Source organism: Lygodium microphyllum, chromosome 22 (assembly GCF_053477565.2).
Source record: "Lygodium microphyllum isolate KBCC chromosome 22, Lygodium_microphyllum_v1.1.10, whole genome shotgun sequence".
In the NCBI taxonomy this organism is placed as follows: Eukaryota; Viridiplantae; Streptophyta; class Polypodiopsida; order Schizaeales; family Lygodiaceae; genus Lygodium; species Lygodium microphyllum.
Genome location: NC_141156.1, coordinates 76401443 through 76417657, shown reverse-complemented (window position 1 = coordinate 76417657; position 16215 = coordinate 76401443). Strand labels below are relative to the sequence as shown.

Below are 16215 nucleotides of genomic sequence, written 5' to 3'. Positions count from 1 at the left end.
AATTCAAAGTTGCTAATTAAAACTTTATCTCAAATTCTCCTTAGACTGCATTAGAGTTCATGATATCTTGAATTTCACAGCAAATTTCCTTGTAAAAATATGGAAAAACATAGGTTAAATTAAACCAACCCTTAGGGCATGGTCTTGCAAAAAGAAAAAAAAGACTTGGGCGCACTTTGCTCAGTCAAGTCGACTACCGCATGGCCAATGAATGTGGAGCTGGCCTCATCGAGTCGGTGACTTGGTGTGGTCACAAAAGTAGCACAAAAAATGGTGCTACTTTTATTTGCTTAGGCCACTTGACTGCCACGTTGTGGAAGGGATCCCCCCCTTCCCCCCTTCTTAGATTCTATTGCTACTTGTAGCGAGAGCGAGAGGGGGGGGGGGGCAGCTCACCCGATTCGCATCGATCGTTGCTATGTTGGCGCTTGAAGTGCAGCCATCCACCTCACCTGCTATCGCTTGTATTCACTAGGAGGTAGATGTCAACAACTCTTGCATGACTACTATCAGAAGTACTCCCCCTTCTCTTGTTTTATGGGTTGTTCGTGCTCTCTATGAATTTGCATGTACTGCACTATACACGTGCATTCGTCTTCTCTGGATACACCCACCATCTCTCTCTCTCTCTCTCTCTCTCTCTCTCTCTCACGACCATCTCCATCACTGCGTTGCACCACATGGCTGGGTTTGTGCCATGCCCTGGATTGCCCACTTGGCTTTGTCCAAGCACTTGCATATTGGGGGACGGGGGAGAAAGCGATAGAGAGTGTGTGCTACTGACAGAGTAGATGAAAAGGTCCGTTGACCTGTGTCGGAGTGCAAGGCATGGCTGCGACTTTGCCAAAGTGCACACACACCACGCCTAGTCAAGTTATTTGCCTAGGCATGGTGTGGCTCTTATTTTTTAAGGTTATGTTTGGGAAGGCATGGTGTGGCTCTTAGATGGGTAACTAATAGGATCACCCTCCAAATTAAGGGCAAGGAAATTAAATTCCTTGTTGAAGCATGGAAGTCTTTTAGAGCCATGCCACATGCAAGTTGAATTGACTTATGCTAATTGTGGGAGTCTGTGAGGATTGACTGTAACTGACACTCCGCGCGAGAAAAGGAACTCTAGTAGGACAACTAAGTAGCTCTAAAAATGAAAGAAGTTCCTCTTATGTGGTGTAGATGTGGTAATGGTCTTTGTCTTTACAATGGATCCTCTCTCTCTATTTGTGCGTGTCATCCTTGCGCAGGGGCCATGCTAATCTTCTCTGTATCGTTCCAATTTTATCAGATGTCTCCCAAGAGACTGGATCCTCTCTCTCTCTCTCTCTCTCTCTCTCTCTCTCTCAGAGATCTTGAGAGCTAGAACTAGAACTTTCTAGAAGTGTAGAAGGGAAAAGCGGAGGTGTACGCGAAGGCGCATTAAAAGGGATGACCAACCAGAGGACTTGGCCTACTTGAGGGGTCGGACTCTCATTTGTTCGCCTTGTTTTTTGCACCTGTACGTCCTTCAAGATGATAAAGTGCGACCATTATACAAAAAGAGAGAGAGAGTGTACATACACGCAAGGAGAAAGAGAAAGAGAGAACACACACAAACGCAAGGAGAGAGAGACAGTATACACACACGCAAGGAGAAAGAGAAAGAGAGAACTCACACAAACGCAAGGAGAGAGAGACACTCACCCAGACACCATCAGATGATCTCTCGCCTGGGATGATCTTCAGACAAGAGGACAACAAGAAATTTGCACGGAAGCAGAGATAATTTCTCTCTCATCGTTTGCAGCTTCAGATCTTCTTGGAGAAGGATTCTGATACTAACATTCATCAGAGCTCACGGTTTTCTGGTCGCTTCTTGCATTGAGGTCCCTGGAATCACATACAAGCTCCATTTGCCTCAGGGAGGTTACCACTCCCTCCCTGAGGTTACAGCTCCCTGTGAATGAATGATGTCGGCATCATTGCAGAAACGTCGTTTGATACAAGATTTCCTGTGAGTATTGGTGTTTCTAGGGGCGACATTTGTTTCAGGGACGTTACGTTTCCATATGGACGATTGTCCCCAGTATCATTGCAGAAACTTTATCTGATTCAAGGTTTCCTGGTTGCTGCTCGAATTAGTGTTGTCAAAATGGACACAGAGACGCCATTTGATGCAGGGATATTACAGTTTCTCGTGACAGAATGCTAGTATCGTTGCCCAAACTTCATTTGATTCAAGGTTTCTTGGTCGGTGCCCAAATTAATGCTGCCAAAATCACTCAGAATCACCATTTGATGCAGGGAGGTTACAGTTCCTTGTGAAGGAGGGTTGCTGGTATCATGCACAAAATCCATTCATTTTAATGTGTTTTGGTTTCTGCTCAAAGTGCTGCCAGAATCATGCAGAATCTCAGCTCATCAATGTTGCCAGGATTATGTCATCTCATTTGATGTAAGATGTTATATTGCCTGCTTTTGTTGCAGGGAACTAATGTTCCTATTATCATGCAGAAGCTCATTCATTCAAGAGGTCAGAATTCCCCATTCATATGAAAGCATCAAACTCTGCACATCCCTTCTTTTGCCATATCACTCAGTTGTATCTCTGAGACATACATGCACAATTTGATAAATTTCTGACATATATGTGCTTAAAGTGAAGCTTTGTCTGAAAATTTTCTGAGATTCTACGGGTGTCTTGTATCTCTGAGACATACATGCACAAAGTGATATATCTCTGACACGTACATGAACAAAGTTAAGCTTTGTCTTGAAATCTTCTGAGATTATATGGGTGTCTTGCTTATATCTTGTTCAATATCTTATCTCAAACGTGAAAATTCTGGCCACTGTTTGGTCTGGTTTGAAACTTCTGTCAAACCCTTGCATATTGTGGTCGTATGACCAGCATTTAGGTTGATCTTACTCTGTATCGACTTGTCAGATAAGGTTTTGTGAAATTTGGAGTGGTCAAAGCAAAGATGCGAACTGGTGTTGGCCTGGTGGCATTTGCTCACCTCCTTGACCAGATATCTGAGATCTCCCGGTCTTCTCAGCATGTTGTGGTTTGCCATGATGGCTTTGCTCAACTTGGCCTTTATCTTGATAAATCGTACAATATTCTCAAAGAACTTTTTGAAGGCTCAAAGTTAGACTTACTGGGTCTTCAAGGCTCCCTTCAGCAAATTGAATCAGAAGTGAAGAATGCGAAAGAGGTTACCACATTTTGCACCATCAAGAGCAAGTTCTATCTTTTGCTAAACTGTCGAGTTTTTACCAAATGTGTTCAAAGTATTATTAAGGCTATTGGGGTCACTCTTGTGCAAATTGTGGAAAACACTTTAGAGCTTTCTTTGCAGACTAAGGACAGGTATTTAGCTGTTTGCAAGGACATGCAAGGGATTCAGCTTAGTGTTAACACAGCTGAGGAGGAGCTGGTTGATGAAATTGAATCGAGTTTACAAGCTAGGCACAAAGGCACCAAACTTGCAAATGAGGTGCTTTACAAGATGACACAAGTGACTGGTGTCCCATTTGAACCCTCCTCACTTAAGTTAGAGTATGATCTGCTGAAGAAGGAGTTTGAGTTGTTGTCATTGGATAAACATCAAACAGGAGTCCTTCAGCTTGGACAAATTATATTCCTTCTTAGTTGTGCAGATGCTTTGAATTCTGCTACTGAGAGAGAGAAGCAATATTATCGGACAAGAGTAGGGTTAGATGGCAACTCGTTGCCACCTTTACAAACTTTCTACTGTCCTATCACACAGGATGTCATGGAAAACCCTGTTGAAATAGCTTCTGGTCATACATTTGAGATGTCTGCTATCCAGAAATGGTTTGCAGAAGGTCATAATGTATGTCCTGTCACGAAAATAGAGTTGGAAAATTTGTCTGTGAAGCCGAATAGGCTACTTAAGCAATCTATTGAGGAGTGGCGTGATCGTAACACTGTAATAAGGCTAGCAGGAATGTCTTCCAGGTTGAAATCTGACCAAGAAGAAGAACTAACAGAAGTGCTGCTTGAAATACAAGAACTATGTAATCAAAAGTCAGTGCATAAATATTGGATTGCAGCTGAAGGCCTGATACCTGTATTGGTTGGGATTCTTGGCTCCACCAAGCGTGATATTAGAAAGAAGGCACTCACAACTTTGGGATTTTTAATCACAGACAACTTGGAGAACAAGGTATGAAAGCCTGTGCTACGTGATCATCCTTTTGTCCTGTTTAAAATGCTTGTATTTAGTCATATAACATTCTTCTGTGGTATCAACTTGTTATAGTGGATTAAAGTATACATTATTTATTGGGATAGCACCATATTGAGTGTGGCATAGAGCTACTGTCTTTCTGTTGTAGGGTCATCTTCACTTTACCTTCCCTTGGAATATTTGTCATTTATTTGACTTTTGCAGTGATTTTTGCAGAACAAAGTCTGCAATGCAGGTGCCATAGAGTATGCTGTGCACTCATTGGCACGGGATGCAGCAGAATCCCGACAAGCAGTGGCATTGCTTCTTGAATTGGCCAAGGAGGAAAGCCTTTGCGCACAGATTTCCAAGGCTCAAGGTTGCATACTGCTTTTGGTCACTATGACCAACAGTGAAAATACACATGCTGCAGCTGATGCCAAGGAGGTCCTAAGATTGCTTTCTACGAGTAATGAGAATGTTATGCTGATGGCAGAAGTTAATTATTTCAAACCTCTTGTGCAAAGCCTTGATGAAGGTCAGTGTCTCTGTGTATGTCTGTGTGTGGGTTTGTAAGGCGTTGACATGCATGTGTGCTTTGTAGACTGCATACAGAGCATTCTGCTATTATGTTATTTGTAATATGCACAAACATATAATACCTGTATTTATGAATTCTGAAAACAAAACAGGACATATGGTCATATGCATTTATTGATTGCTTGTGCATATATTTCTTCATCTTGTTATCATACATAGCGATAATCCTCACATATTAGATTAGGCAGTTGTATGCTGTTAATGGTCGAAAATCCTTGAAACATGTTGCACTTGTGTAACAGAGTTTTTAAGCTTTGACAGCTCAACAAGGACAAAAAATTGTATCCAAGTTGATTCTTGCAGAATTGCAAGTGTTAAAAGCTCCTGATGGAACACTTCTGGCAACTTCCACTTTAATGCGAGAAATGAATCAGGGATAAAAATTTGTGCTATGGAAGTCCCTCCTACTACTGATTCAAGTAGACTCAATCTTTTTCCTTGAAAACTTGATTGCGTCCTTACTTACTTGATAAATTGCCTAAAGGCAGATTAATGAGTAAAAGAAAAAAATCAATGTGAAGGAATGAACTGGTTAGTTCTTCTGAACCAAGCATGCATTCAAGTATTTGTAAATACATATTCAGATGTTTATGATTATATATTTATCTCTAATTATCCCTATCTATATCTGGAAGTACTAATGCAAGGTAGCTACTGCATGTCACCCAGCCTCAAAGACCTTGAATTTTGTATGCAAAATTGGTGGAACTTTCTTTCCACCCTCCACAATCTCAAACGGAGCCTTTCCATTGGAACTATTGAAATGTTCACCTAGGATCCAAACTGCACATGACAGTAATCATGTTTGGTTACAGAAGGTCGGGGCTGTATACTTTCAGATCCAGTGACGAGAGGGAGACATTTGGCAGAGTAGAGAGGAAATGATTAGTTTGATGTTGCAAAGGGAGCCAAACTGCTGCTGCCTGCTGTTATACTGCAGTAAATGCAGACACATGTTGCCTCCAGGGCTGGAAATGCTGTCACCTAATTCTGGACAGCCTTTGGAGATTGGGAGCTGTCCCCTGGTTCCTGGCAGCTTATACCAAATCCATAATGTAAAAATTCACGCTTGTTAGTTATCTCTACATGCTTCGTGTGTGTGAACACACCTTAGTATGTGTATTTTTAATTCATAGCTTTGGCATTATTAAGTTGTGTGTTGTGAGGTGCAAATGTGGAGCAGAAGTCAATTAAGTCATGGTGATGGCCAAAGCAACCCAAGTGAGTGGTGGGTCACATGGCAAGAGTTGTGTAAAGTTATGTTGGATAGGTACTTGTGGGTGCCTGGTGTCAATTTGGGTCTAGGCCATTAATTGGGCCATTAAAATGTTGGTTGGTGACATGGGGACTAGGCATTAATTGGTTAATTAGGGTAATTAATGATGGAATAAATAAATGTTCCATGGGGATTAGCACATAAAATGAGATTGGGTACTAGCTAGCTCTTGGGCAAGGTCAAATGGATAATTAAATTTCAGAATTAAAATTAATTAATAGATGCTGAAAGTATTGGCTTTGGAAGGCTGTCATTGAGCAAGTTTGCCCATGCAAGCTAAGAGAAGGCTATTTGGAACTGGTTGAGTGGAGGCAGCAATTCAAAGGTTGAGGGAGGAAGGAAGAGCCATTAGATTAGCTTAGAGACAAGCGACAACTGCTTGCACAAGGCATGCGAGAGCTTGAAGACCAATTTGTGCCCAAATTGAAATCTAATCAAGGGGCGAATTGATTCTTAGTGCTGCTTGTCCGTTATGATAGCCATTTGTATTGAAGATTGAAGGAGATCAACCCACATCCCAGTGTACTTCAACCTAAAGCAACACAAGGTAAAGAAATGTTGCAAGTGGTGCCAATTATACTCGAGGCTTGCTAGATTGTGAGAATGCGCAATGGAAGAGGAAGCACAAACATGGAGAAAGAAGGGATGAGAGATTGCAATGAAGAAGTGAATGGAAGGAGAAAATCAGCATTGAACTCTAAAGAATACTGAATGCATAGAGGACCAATTAGTCGTGAGGGTATCAGATCAAGCTGATGATAGAAGGTAGTAACAAAAGATAGAGAAGAGTTTGTGTACGTCGGAGTATTCTAAGACTTGCAAAGGATGAATTCATGAGCTAGGCAAGTGTGGAGGATAACTATAAATAGTTGAAATATGCCAAAATTGACCAACTATTGCCTATAGGGGCCGAAAATGTTGGTTGACTGATCAATAATAATAAAATAATAAACAAAATGTTGATTGCCAAATGCTAGTTACCCCATCGAGGCCAGTGTGAATGCAATCTAGACCCATTGAAAAAGAAATGCATGCTCTAAACGGAGTTGCCTTCTCTATCAAAACACATGGATAGATTGAGTATCAGAGCTCCTAATGTCCCTCTTTGATTCAGATTGAGGCTTACAAGTAGGAGATGATTGCACACGACACAAACGACTGCTAACACTCCCTCAGATCTTGGATGTTGTCGAAGGCCAAAGAAGATGGAATGCATCATGTTTTGGGGACGTGAAAATTTGATATGCTTTAATCTTGACGATAACATTTGATTAATCAAATGTGCAAGGTTGTTTAGCACATGTGATGCACATGGTAGTTATTTCATAGTAATAGGCCAAGGATCTCGAAGATGCAATAGATGTCAAAGGCAAAAGTTGTGATAAGTTATATCAATTGGGTTTTGGTGGTTAGTTGGTGTTAGTTTTGATCCTAGGATAGTTGTTTGGCCAATAATTGTTAGTGGTGACACTAAGGACTAGCATTAATTAATTAATTAATGCTAGTCTAAGGGTTAATAGAGGTTGGGGACTACTCCAATTTAACTATGGATGGGCACATTTAATTTTGGGCAAGGTTAGAAGGGTTGAAATTAATTTTGAGAACTATTTAATTCTGAAAATTAATTCAATGGTTGGATAATGCTGAAAAATGGGTTTAGAAGACTGCCACTTAGCAAAAGTGCCTATGCAAACTAAGAAAACGTTTTTCAAGGCTTGGTCTCAGCCATTTAGGAGCTTTTAGAGAGAGAGAGAGAGAGAGAGAGAGAGAGAGAGAGAGGGGAAGTTGGTTTGATTTTCTTGCAATGGGTGACCTTTTGGAGGTTGGGACAGCAAACAGGAGCCATTTTGGAGCTAGTGACAGTAGGGGGACCAACATCAGCAACAAGCGACAACATTCACCAATGGATGATAACATTTTGGAGGCTGTAGGCACACTAGGCGCAGCAGTAAATGCTGATTGATGCAGGTTGCAGGCAAATGCAGGGGTCTTTCCGCATGGAAACTCAAAATTTTCTCTCTTTGGCATGCTCACACACACTAGGCGCAGCAGTAAATGCTGATTGGTGCAGGTTGCAAGCAAATTCAGGGGTCTTTCCGCATGGAAACTCAAAATTTTCTCTCTTTGGCATGCTCATATCTATTCAAGCCCGTTCTCAGGAGATCGCAGCTTAGCATAGCCATTTGGAGTAAATCTCAGCCAAATTTGGTGGATAGCTGGAGGATTTTTGCTTTAAATACTAATTACAACAGAGATTAGTGTTTACCAACCACCTTAGGACTTGTGTTAATAGGGAAGGCATTGTATAGTGAAATCAGCACCTGCAATTTGTGGTATTGTCAAGGATTTTAGATGCGCAGCCATCCATTGTAAATTTGGGGCGTCATTTGGCTAGTTGGGTTTCAAGTAGAGAAAATTTTTGGTGAAAGTTAAGGGGCAAATTGCCCATTTGTTCGTTGATTGTTGTACCAGCAAGGGGCTTTTGGATTAGCCAAGGAGATAGTGGAATCTTGGCTTATAATCAATTCATTGGCAATTGAAGTTAAAGAAATACTGAAAGGGGCGCTAGTTTTGGGGCCAATAGGAAAATGTTCAAGATTGACAAGGTAAATTGTGCATTTTAATTTATGTTTATTTGATTATTGCTAGGAAATGCAATGTCTGATCTTGAACAAGGCTCAGACCATGGATACGAAGCTGGAAATGTTGTTATTGGACAAGATGCAGGATCTTCAAGACATAATGAGGCTAATGACGCTAGCAAAGTGAAGAGGAATTTTATGACCAGTTCAAGAATTGGATGAGGACAACAACAAATCACTTTGTTCACCCGATTTTTGAATACTCCAAAGGAGAATAGCAAGGGCAAGAGGAAGAAGTCATCTTCCACACCTTTGGGATAGCAAGGTGCACCAAAGGTAATGCCAAAGCCTTCACTTGAAGCTTCCAAAGATGCTAATGAAGCAAAATAGTTGGTACCTATGAGGCAAGGAATGCAAATGCAAGGCCATCATGGAAGTGCCAATCCAATGGATTTTGGACTTTAGGCATGCATGCTATGATGGGGCAGCCATGATACTTTGGTGGTAGCATGATTTCTCATGCTATGGTTGGATAGAGACTACATACAGAAATATATGGCACAAATCCCTATGGTATGCAACAGCCAATGCATGGTGTGCAAGGCCCAATGTATTTTAAATATGGCTTGAAATGTGCAAAACCCTATGTATAGCAGCATTGGCTTGATATCTACAGCACAAAGTAGCATGTTTGGTAATGCATCTGCACCCCCAAATGTTTATGGGACTCAAGGAATGGGTGCCGGTCATTCAAATGCTCTGTTTGGTGTTGGTTTAGATGTAAATTCAGCAAATGCACCCTTTTTGCAATAGCCAGTGTATGATAACTTGACACCCAAACGGGCAACAAAAGACTATGAAGAGGGTGGAAAAGCAACAAAGTTTGAGTCCTTCACTGGTGTACAAGATAGGCTGAAAGCTTTGACTTTCATTTAGTAGTTTGATGCAGCCTATTTAGGGGGGGGGGACTTATTGAGTCCTCAAAGATTCGAAAGACAACCACTTTCTTGAAGGGGAATGCATTGCAGTGGCGGTCCACTCTTTTGATGCATGGCAAGCACCGTTCAACATGGGTACAATTGAAGCAAATATTTGCATCGAATTGGTTGACAAGTACCTTTGAGATGGACATCATGACAGCTTGGAATAAGCTAGATGTTAAGGAATGCAAGAATTTGGAGCAATACAATAAGAAGTTTTGGGATGCATTGCTGTGTGTCACTTCTTATTGCCTTGTACCCCTTCATGAGCAAGTGAAAAAATATGTTTGTGGTCTGGCTAAAGCCATTGTGCCTTTTATATATTTGTGGGTGTGAATGCATCCTTAGCACTTGTACTTTACATATATCTATCTCTAAAACCTAAAAGAGGGGCATTCTATTGTACCCACACATTGCACGTTTGTCTCTCTCTCTACTCTCTGCTGTTCACGGTTTTTTTTTTTTGGCCATCGCCATCACTGACCATTGCGCCTCCACTGTGCATCCGACACTTCAAACTGGCATTAGAGCATTGGTCATTGTGAGTGCGCTTCTTAGAGTTGTTCGAGCTGTGTCAACTCGTCCCACGTAAGAGAACAAGGCGCCTTTCGTTTTGATTAGTTTGAAGGTCAGGCAGGACACGTAGACGAGGCACAAGTCATAGGTAGGTTGTAGGTGGCAATCGGTTGTAGGTCGTTGGCTGCAATTAGGTGTAGGTTCAGTGTAGGTCATGCAGAGTTGTCCGGTAGGCAGGTGATAGTTTTGGCGGTAGTTCCCAGGTCAGTGCAGGTTAGGCGTAGGTCCTGTGCAACAACCGTCTTGACAAAAATCAAGTTTTTTTTCCTTGACAAAAATCACATGTTTTTTTTCCCAAAGGGGTTCATCCTTTGGCAAATTTTGTGGGCTGTCACGCATGTGTAAGCACAGATTGACAAATTGATTGTGTATGCATTTACTCCTAGGATTTGGGGCTTTTGACATATGCTTGAAGATTTTACTCAGTTGAGTAAAATTTGTGAAATTTGCACACATTTGGGTCTCAGAAATTGGGGCTTTTCATGTATTTGTTGAAATTGCAGTGTGACAAGTATAATTTCTTGAAATTTTGACACATTAGACCCCACACAATTTGGGTCTTTTGCAAAATTTGTAAAATTTGTGTCAAATTTGGTCTTGATATGCACTTGTAGTACAATTTCTATGCAAATTGAGCATATTGGACCGAGCGTAAATTTGGGAAATTTGCAAAATTTGTGAAATTTTGGTAAAATTGGATTGTGGAATCTACATGAGAGTTATGACTGATGCAATTTGAGGAGTTTGAGGAGAGAAATTTTGGGGCTTTTGATTGTGTAAGTCAAATCTGTGCCCATGGATGCACTTGGAGCAGAAATTGTAGCTAAATTTTGGGGCTTTCTCATGCAATTGATGAAAATTGATTTGCAGACCTGAAATTTTTGCAATTACTTGGTTTTTCGTTGCTGGTTGGTACTTCTTTTTTACCTTGGTCATTTGTGCAATTGTTGGGCTTACATTGTTGACTTTTGAGTCACTTTTGGGCTGTAAATCATGGCTAGTAGTAGTGATAGCAGCAAAGGGGTTAAACCAGTAACCATGGATCAAGGTGAGTAGGATGAGGTAGATGAGCTTGCACGCTTTACCATAGAGTTTTTAGTGTCAAGCACTTTGCTATTTAACATAGAGAAATTGAAATATGCTTATAATATGTGGCAAAGACTTAAGGGGTTGTATGCTCAAAAGAGTGTAGCAAGCAAGGTTTTTTGGTTGAAAAATTGATGGATCTTCGTATGAAGGAAGGTATAGCTATGTTTGTACATTTGAGTGAGTTTAACTCTATTTTCAGCCAGCTGATTGCTTTGGAGCTCAAGATTGATGAGGAGTTCAAGGCAATATTTTTGCTATGCACTTTGCCCGAAAGTTGGGACATTTTTAGGACAACAATGAGTAACTCCAATGCTATGCTGCTATATTTAGATGTGGAGAGCTCTTTACTCATGGAAAAGCTAAATAGGCAAAATAATTTAGTAAACAAGTCTTCCAATGCATTGCATACAAGAGGTACATCCTAGCAGAAGGGTAATTCTAGAAGCAAAGCAGGCATCAAGTCTCGTGGAAAAAATGTAGAGTGTTATCATTGTGGCAAGAAAGGATACTTCAAGCGGGATTGCTTTAAGTGGAAGAGGAGATTCTAAGGAAAGAAGCCCAAAATATCAGTGGGATTGGTATCTGATGTTGCTATTGATTAGCCCAATGATAATGCTACCAAGTTGTGTAGAGCATGGGGTAAAATTAGGGGTGAGCATGCATTGATTTTCTTTGATAATGATGTACGAGCCAACTTTATCTTTGTAGACATGGCAATCCGTCTAGGCATTAGAGAGGATGAGATGGATGCATGGGGGAAGTTGGAATGGCATGTAAAGGCTATGCAGAGCCTTCCACATCACTCATTGGAAAGCTTCGGTTGCATATTTAGAGATATGTGGACTTCACTTGAGGGTTGTAATGTGTTGCGTGGTATGCCATGGTAACATGGTATGTTGGGGGTAAAGGCGCCTCTGTCTAGCCGCCTGTGTATTACTACACTGACAGTATCCGCCACTGCACACTGCAGGTGGCAGGCGCTCGTCACCATCACTTTATTCTTTATTCTTTTAGTGACAGTTTGAATAAAGGAAGGCCCGGTCATACATTGTGACCGTTGGAGTTCCCATTTGTCTCTCTCTCTTCTTGCTCTCGCTCTCCGCCATAGCTCACTTTCAAGCAAGCTTCGATCCTTCTTACCTTTCAATTGGTATCAGAGCTTTGGATTAGAGCTTGATCATGGAGCTTGGCCCGGTATTACTTCAGCTCGGATTGAAGACCTAGAGCTTGGAGCTTCAATGCCAGCCATGGCTTTTTCCCCCCGAGGTAAGATTTCATTTTCCATCTCTCCGCGGTCCTCATAGGCTATTTGCAGGTGTTCCTTGGCTTCATTGGGCACCTTGTATGCCTCCATTTGCCCCCTTATCCTCAGTATAACTAGCAGGCCCTACAATTAGCTCACGTTTTTTTGCGCTTGTTTTAAAATTTGGCTCAAAAATCCTATTTTTTCTCATATCTCGGGCATCCGGAACCCGATTTAGGCAAGGTAAGAGTCTATCTTGGGGTTTTGGCACGCTCCAGACGCGATGGCGATGTGAGATCTACCAAATTCTGATCATAGCATTTTCTGCAACAGATCTGAGTTGATTTACAGCAAAAAAAAGTCATGCTCTTAGCTTATGTGATGCTCTCAAGGCTTGGTATTTGATGGCCAAATACTTTGGGGATGTTTGCTCAATGTTTTGAGATGCTTTGGGACTTGGTTTGAGCTTCCATAGCTCAATTTATGCAGGGATTTATTGCTGTACATTGTTTGGGCAGCAAGGTTTTATCAGGGACGGCTTATGCATAATGCTCTTTGTTGACATTTGGGTGTCCTGTTGGATGTATTGATGCTTGGTTATTATGGTTTATGCTCGGATATGCTGTTTGAGAGCTATTGAGCCTTGATTTGGATACAAACACTTCGTTGTTGGTTGGGATTTATGCTACCTTGGTTGACAAGTTATTTTACCTTCAGTTTGATTATGCCTATTGGTTTCGGGCTATGTCTTTGAAATATGCAATTAATTATTGACCTTCGAGGTATAACATCGAGCTTGTCTTTGGTTCCGGATCTTCATTTAAGCTTGAGCTCGGCTTTGGAATGTATTTGATGCTCCGTCTTGGATGTACATATGGCATGTATGTTACCTATGTCTGAGTGGTCTTGACATGCTTGGCCTATGCCACTACTACATGCTACTTACATTGTTTGGAGCCGATTGTTACTAATGCCTTGTCTTGGCATGCATCTGGCTTTCGGAAACTTACTTGGGATATTTCTTGGCTTGCCAGAGTTGTATTTGGGATATAATTGATGTCTATGGATGCTCTAATTGGAGGCTACAGTGCCTATGCGCTCATGATGTCTTTTGGATCTTTTGTCACTGGTGCTCTCATGTGCCCTTCTTGAGCTTCTTGGCTTGATCCATACGGCTTTTGTGTTAGTGGGAGCATCGTTGGATGTTTGACAGACATTGAGCAGGTGGTTTATGCTATTGAGCTTTGAGTTTTCTGAGACTGGGATCTTCTTCACTTGGATGTTGCATGGTTGATATGCGGTGGTCCGCATACATGTACTTGGGTTGATTTGGGCTTTGCACTCCTTGAGCATATATCTCTTTGTGTCAGGTCTTGCCAATGTTGTGTACACTTTGCTCTATTACACAGGGGGTGTGTCGGCTTATTGACGGATTCGTTTGACATGGTTGGGTGTTTGCTCAATGTCCATATGACTGTTATATGCTGATTTATGCCCGCTTGATGCTGGTTATGCTTTGACAGCCAATGGTTGACTTGGTGCATTGATTTTGCCTACAGTTTTCTCTCATTGTACTTGGCTGTAGTTTATTATACCAAGCAGTTATGTATGAATTGATGTGAAATTTTCATGCTGAATCATCTTAATTTTATGTACTTTTGATGGTACTTGGTGGGCAGCATCATTAGCTATCAGTTCGTGGTCATTTTGTCTTGGTTTTGGTGGTTTACAGCAGAAAACAAGCTGTTTTGAACTGCCTGTACTATTTTGGACTGCATTATGGGTTCTTTTTCCATTGACAGTGCTATCTTCAACATCACTAAGCTTGATGGCATGAATTATGCCTATTGGAAAAGCCAAGTTTGGCAGGTATTGGTGCAAAAATCGCAGATAAAGCCACTAAGAATGCATGGCAAGCAGCCTGAAACTATGACTGATGATGAATGGGATGAGCTTGATGAGTTATGCAAGTCCACCCTCATCTTCTCTCTCACTGAATATGTGCATTACAATGTGGTTGAGGAAGCACAGAGTGCTTGGCAGCTTTGGGATAAAATCAAGAACCTAGTAAGTCAGATGTATTGGCTGAGGCAGCTTATGGACTTGCGCATGAAGGAGAATATGACAATGTCTACTCATTTGAGCTAGTTCCATGTTATTCTCAAAAACTTGACTTCGCAGGGTATTGATGTAAAATTTTCATAATGAATTATCTTGATTTTATGTACTTTTGATGGTACTTGGTGGGCAGCATCATTAGCTATTAGTTCATGGTCATTTTGCCTTGGTTTTGGTGGTATTTTTGGCTGTTTACGGCAGAAAACAGCAAGCAGTTTTGAACCGTCTGCACTGTTTTGGACTGCATTATGGGTTCTTTTTCCATTGATAGTGCTATCTTCAACATCACTAGCTTGATGGTATGAATTATGCTTATTGGAAGAGCCAAGTTTGGCAGATATTGGTGCAAAAATCGCAGATAAAGCCACTAAGGTGTAAACACCCCGAACAATGTAGTATGCTTAACAATTATGATATTCGCTTATTTTCGAGATTTAATATAAAAGAGAATGAACACTTAAAGCTGAAAATGAAAATTACTCACAAAATTACAGTCATGAAAATGTAAAAGTAATGGAGACAAGATTGAGGGTTGAAGATGGGCAAACCCCCCCCCCCTTCCCCCCCTCCCTCCCTTTGAAGGAATGTATTTCTGCTCAACCCAAGTCCCTTAGGAAAGAGCTCAGTTACAATCAACTTGAGAGTGAGGAGAAGTAATTCTCACTTACAAGATCATGCAAAGATGTACAAACACACATACATTATCTATTATGCAATGATAAGAATTGATTTCTTTACAGTATGAGAGAAGAAAGAGGGGAAATCAGCCTTTCTCCATCGTTGATCAGCAGTACATGGATAGGGCTTGCTTCTTGTTGCTAAAATGGAAGAAAGAGCTTGAGAAGGAGGTGCTGTAAAGAATTTACAGGCTTGCTGTCCTGTAAAACAGCAGTGATAGAAGAGGGAATATGGAGGAATTTGATAATGGAGAAGTGGGGGATGATGATGGTAATGGATGGGGCCAGTTTCTGGCTATCTGTGGGTGCTGTATATGAGTTTACAACAAAGAAAAATGATGCTGAATGAAGAAAAACGAGCTCTTATTTATAGGAGAGGGAAGAGCTAGTACAAAAGGGGAAAGTGGAGTACCACAAGCCCAGTGTCCAGCCACATGTCATGAGATGTGACAAGTGGTGGGACACTTGGAAACTTGTGTGACAAGTGTCTTGACACTTGTCTTTTCTCTATGGCCTTCCTTTTTGGGTTGAATACCGTCAAGAATAGAAACAACCAAATTTAGTAAGCACAGTCAGAGTACAGAATTTACTATATTTAGAATGACATTCCTATCTTTTAGGACTAGCATTTTTAGGCTAATTCGAGGCTCCTAAAATTTAGGGACCTCTTAAAATTTAGGGATCCCCCCAATATGGGTATCATATGAAAGCTTTTTCCGTGTACATCGCAAAAACGGTATCAGAATCTTCATGTGACTTTCCTATACAAAGAAATGTGCATTTCAAGCTTTCAGTCCACACATGCACATTATACAAACATTTCATGATAATGCCATCTTGTTGATTGTAATTGTTTGTTTTGGCGGATCTAGCCCACACTTCAAGGCATCAATCCTTTCTATGTG

The 16215-nt window shown here is 41.1% G+C and overlaps 1 protein-coding gene and 1 non-coding gene across 3 annotated transcripts in view; one reads left to right on the top strand and one right to left on the bottom strand.

Moving 5' to 3' along the window:
* Window positions 1–1195: 1195 nt before the first annotated feature.
* On the bottom strand, window positions 1196–1298 carry LOC148017307 (U6 spliceosomal RNA). Its single transcript, XR_015687988.1, has one exon. It is a non-coding gene; the product is annotated as a U6 spliceosomal RNA (small nuclear RNA).
* Window positions 1299–1450: 152 nt separating this feature from the next.
* LOC148017306 (U-box domain-containing protein 44-like) overlaps window positions 1451–16215 on the top strand; it is a 52962-nt gene continuing 38197 nt past the window's right edge. Inside the window, exons 1-3 of one of the 2 annotated variants that reach the window (XM_087663367.1) lie at window positions 1451–2506; window positions 2921–4166; window positions 4407–4707. In XM_087663367.1, coding sequence (XP_087519493.1) covers window positions 2958–4166; window positions 4407–4707 — 1510 coding nt within the window. In that variant the 5' untranslated portion in view covers window positions 1451–2506; window positions 2921–2957. Of the gene's footprint in view, window positions 4167–4406; window positions 4708–16215 lie in introns of both variants that reach the window. The other variant, XM_087663366.1, reaches the window with a different exon arrangement.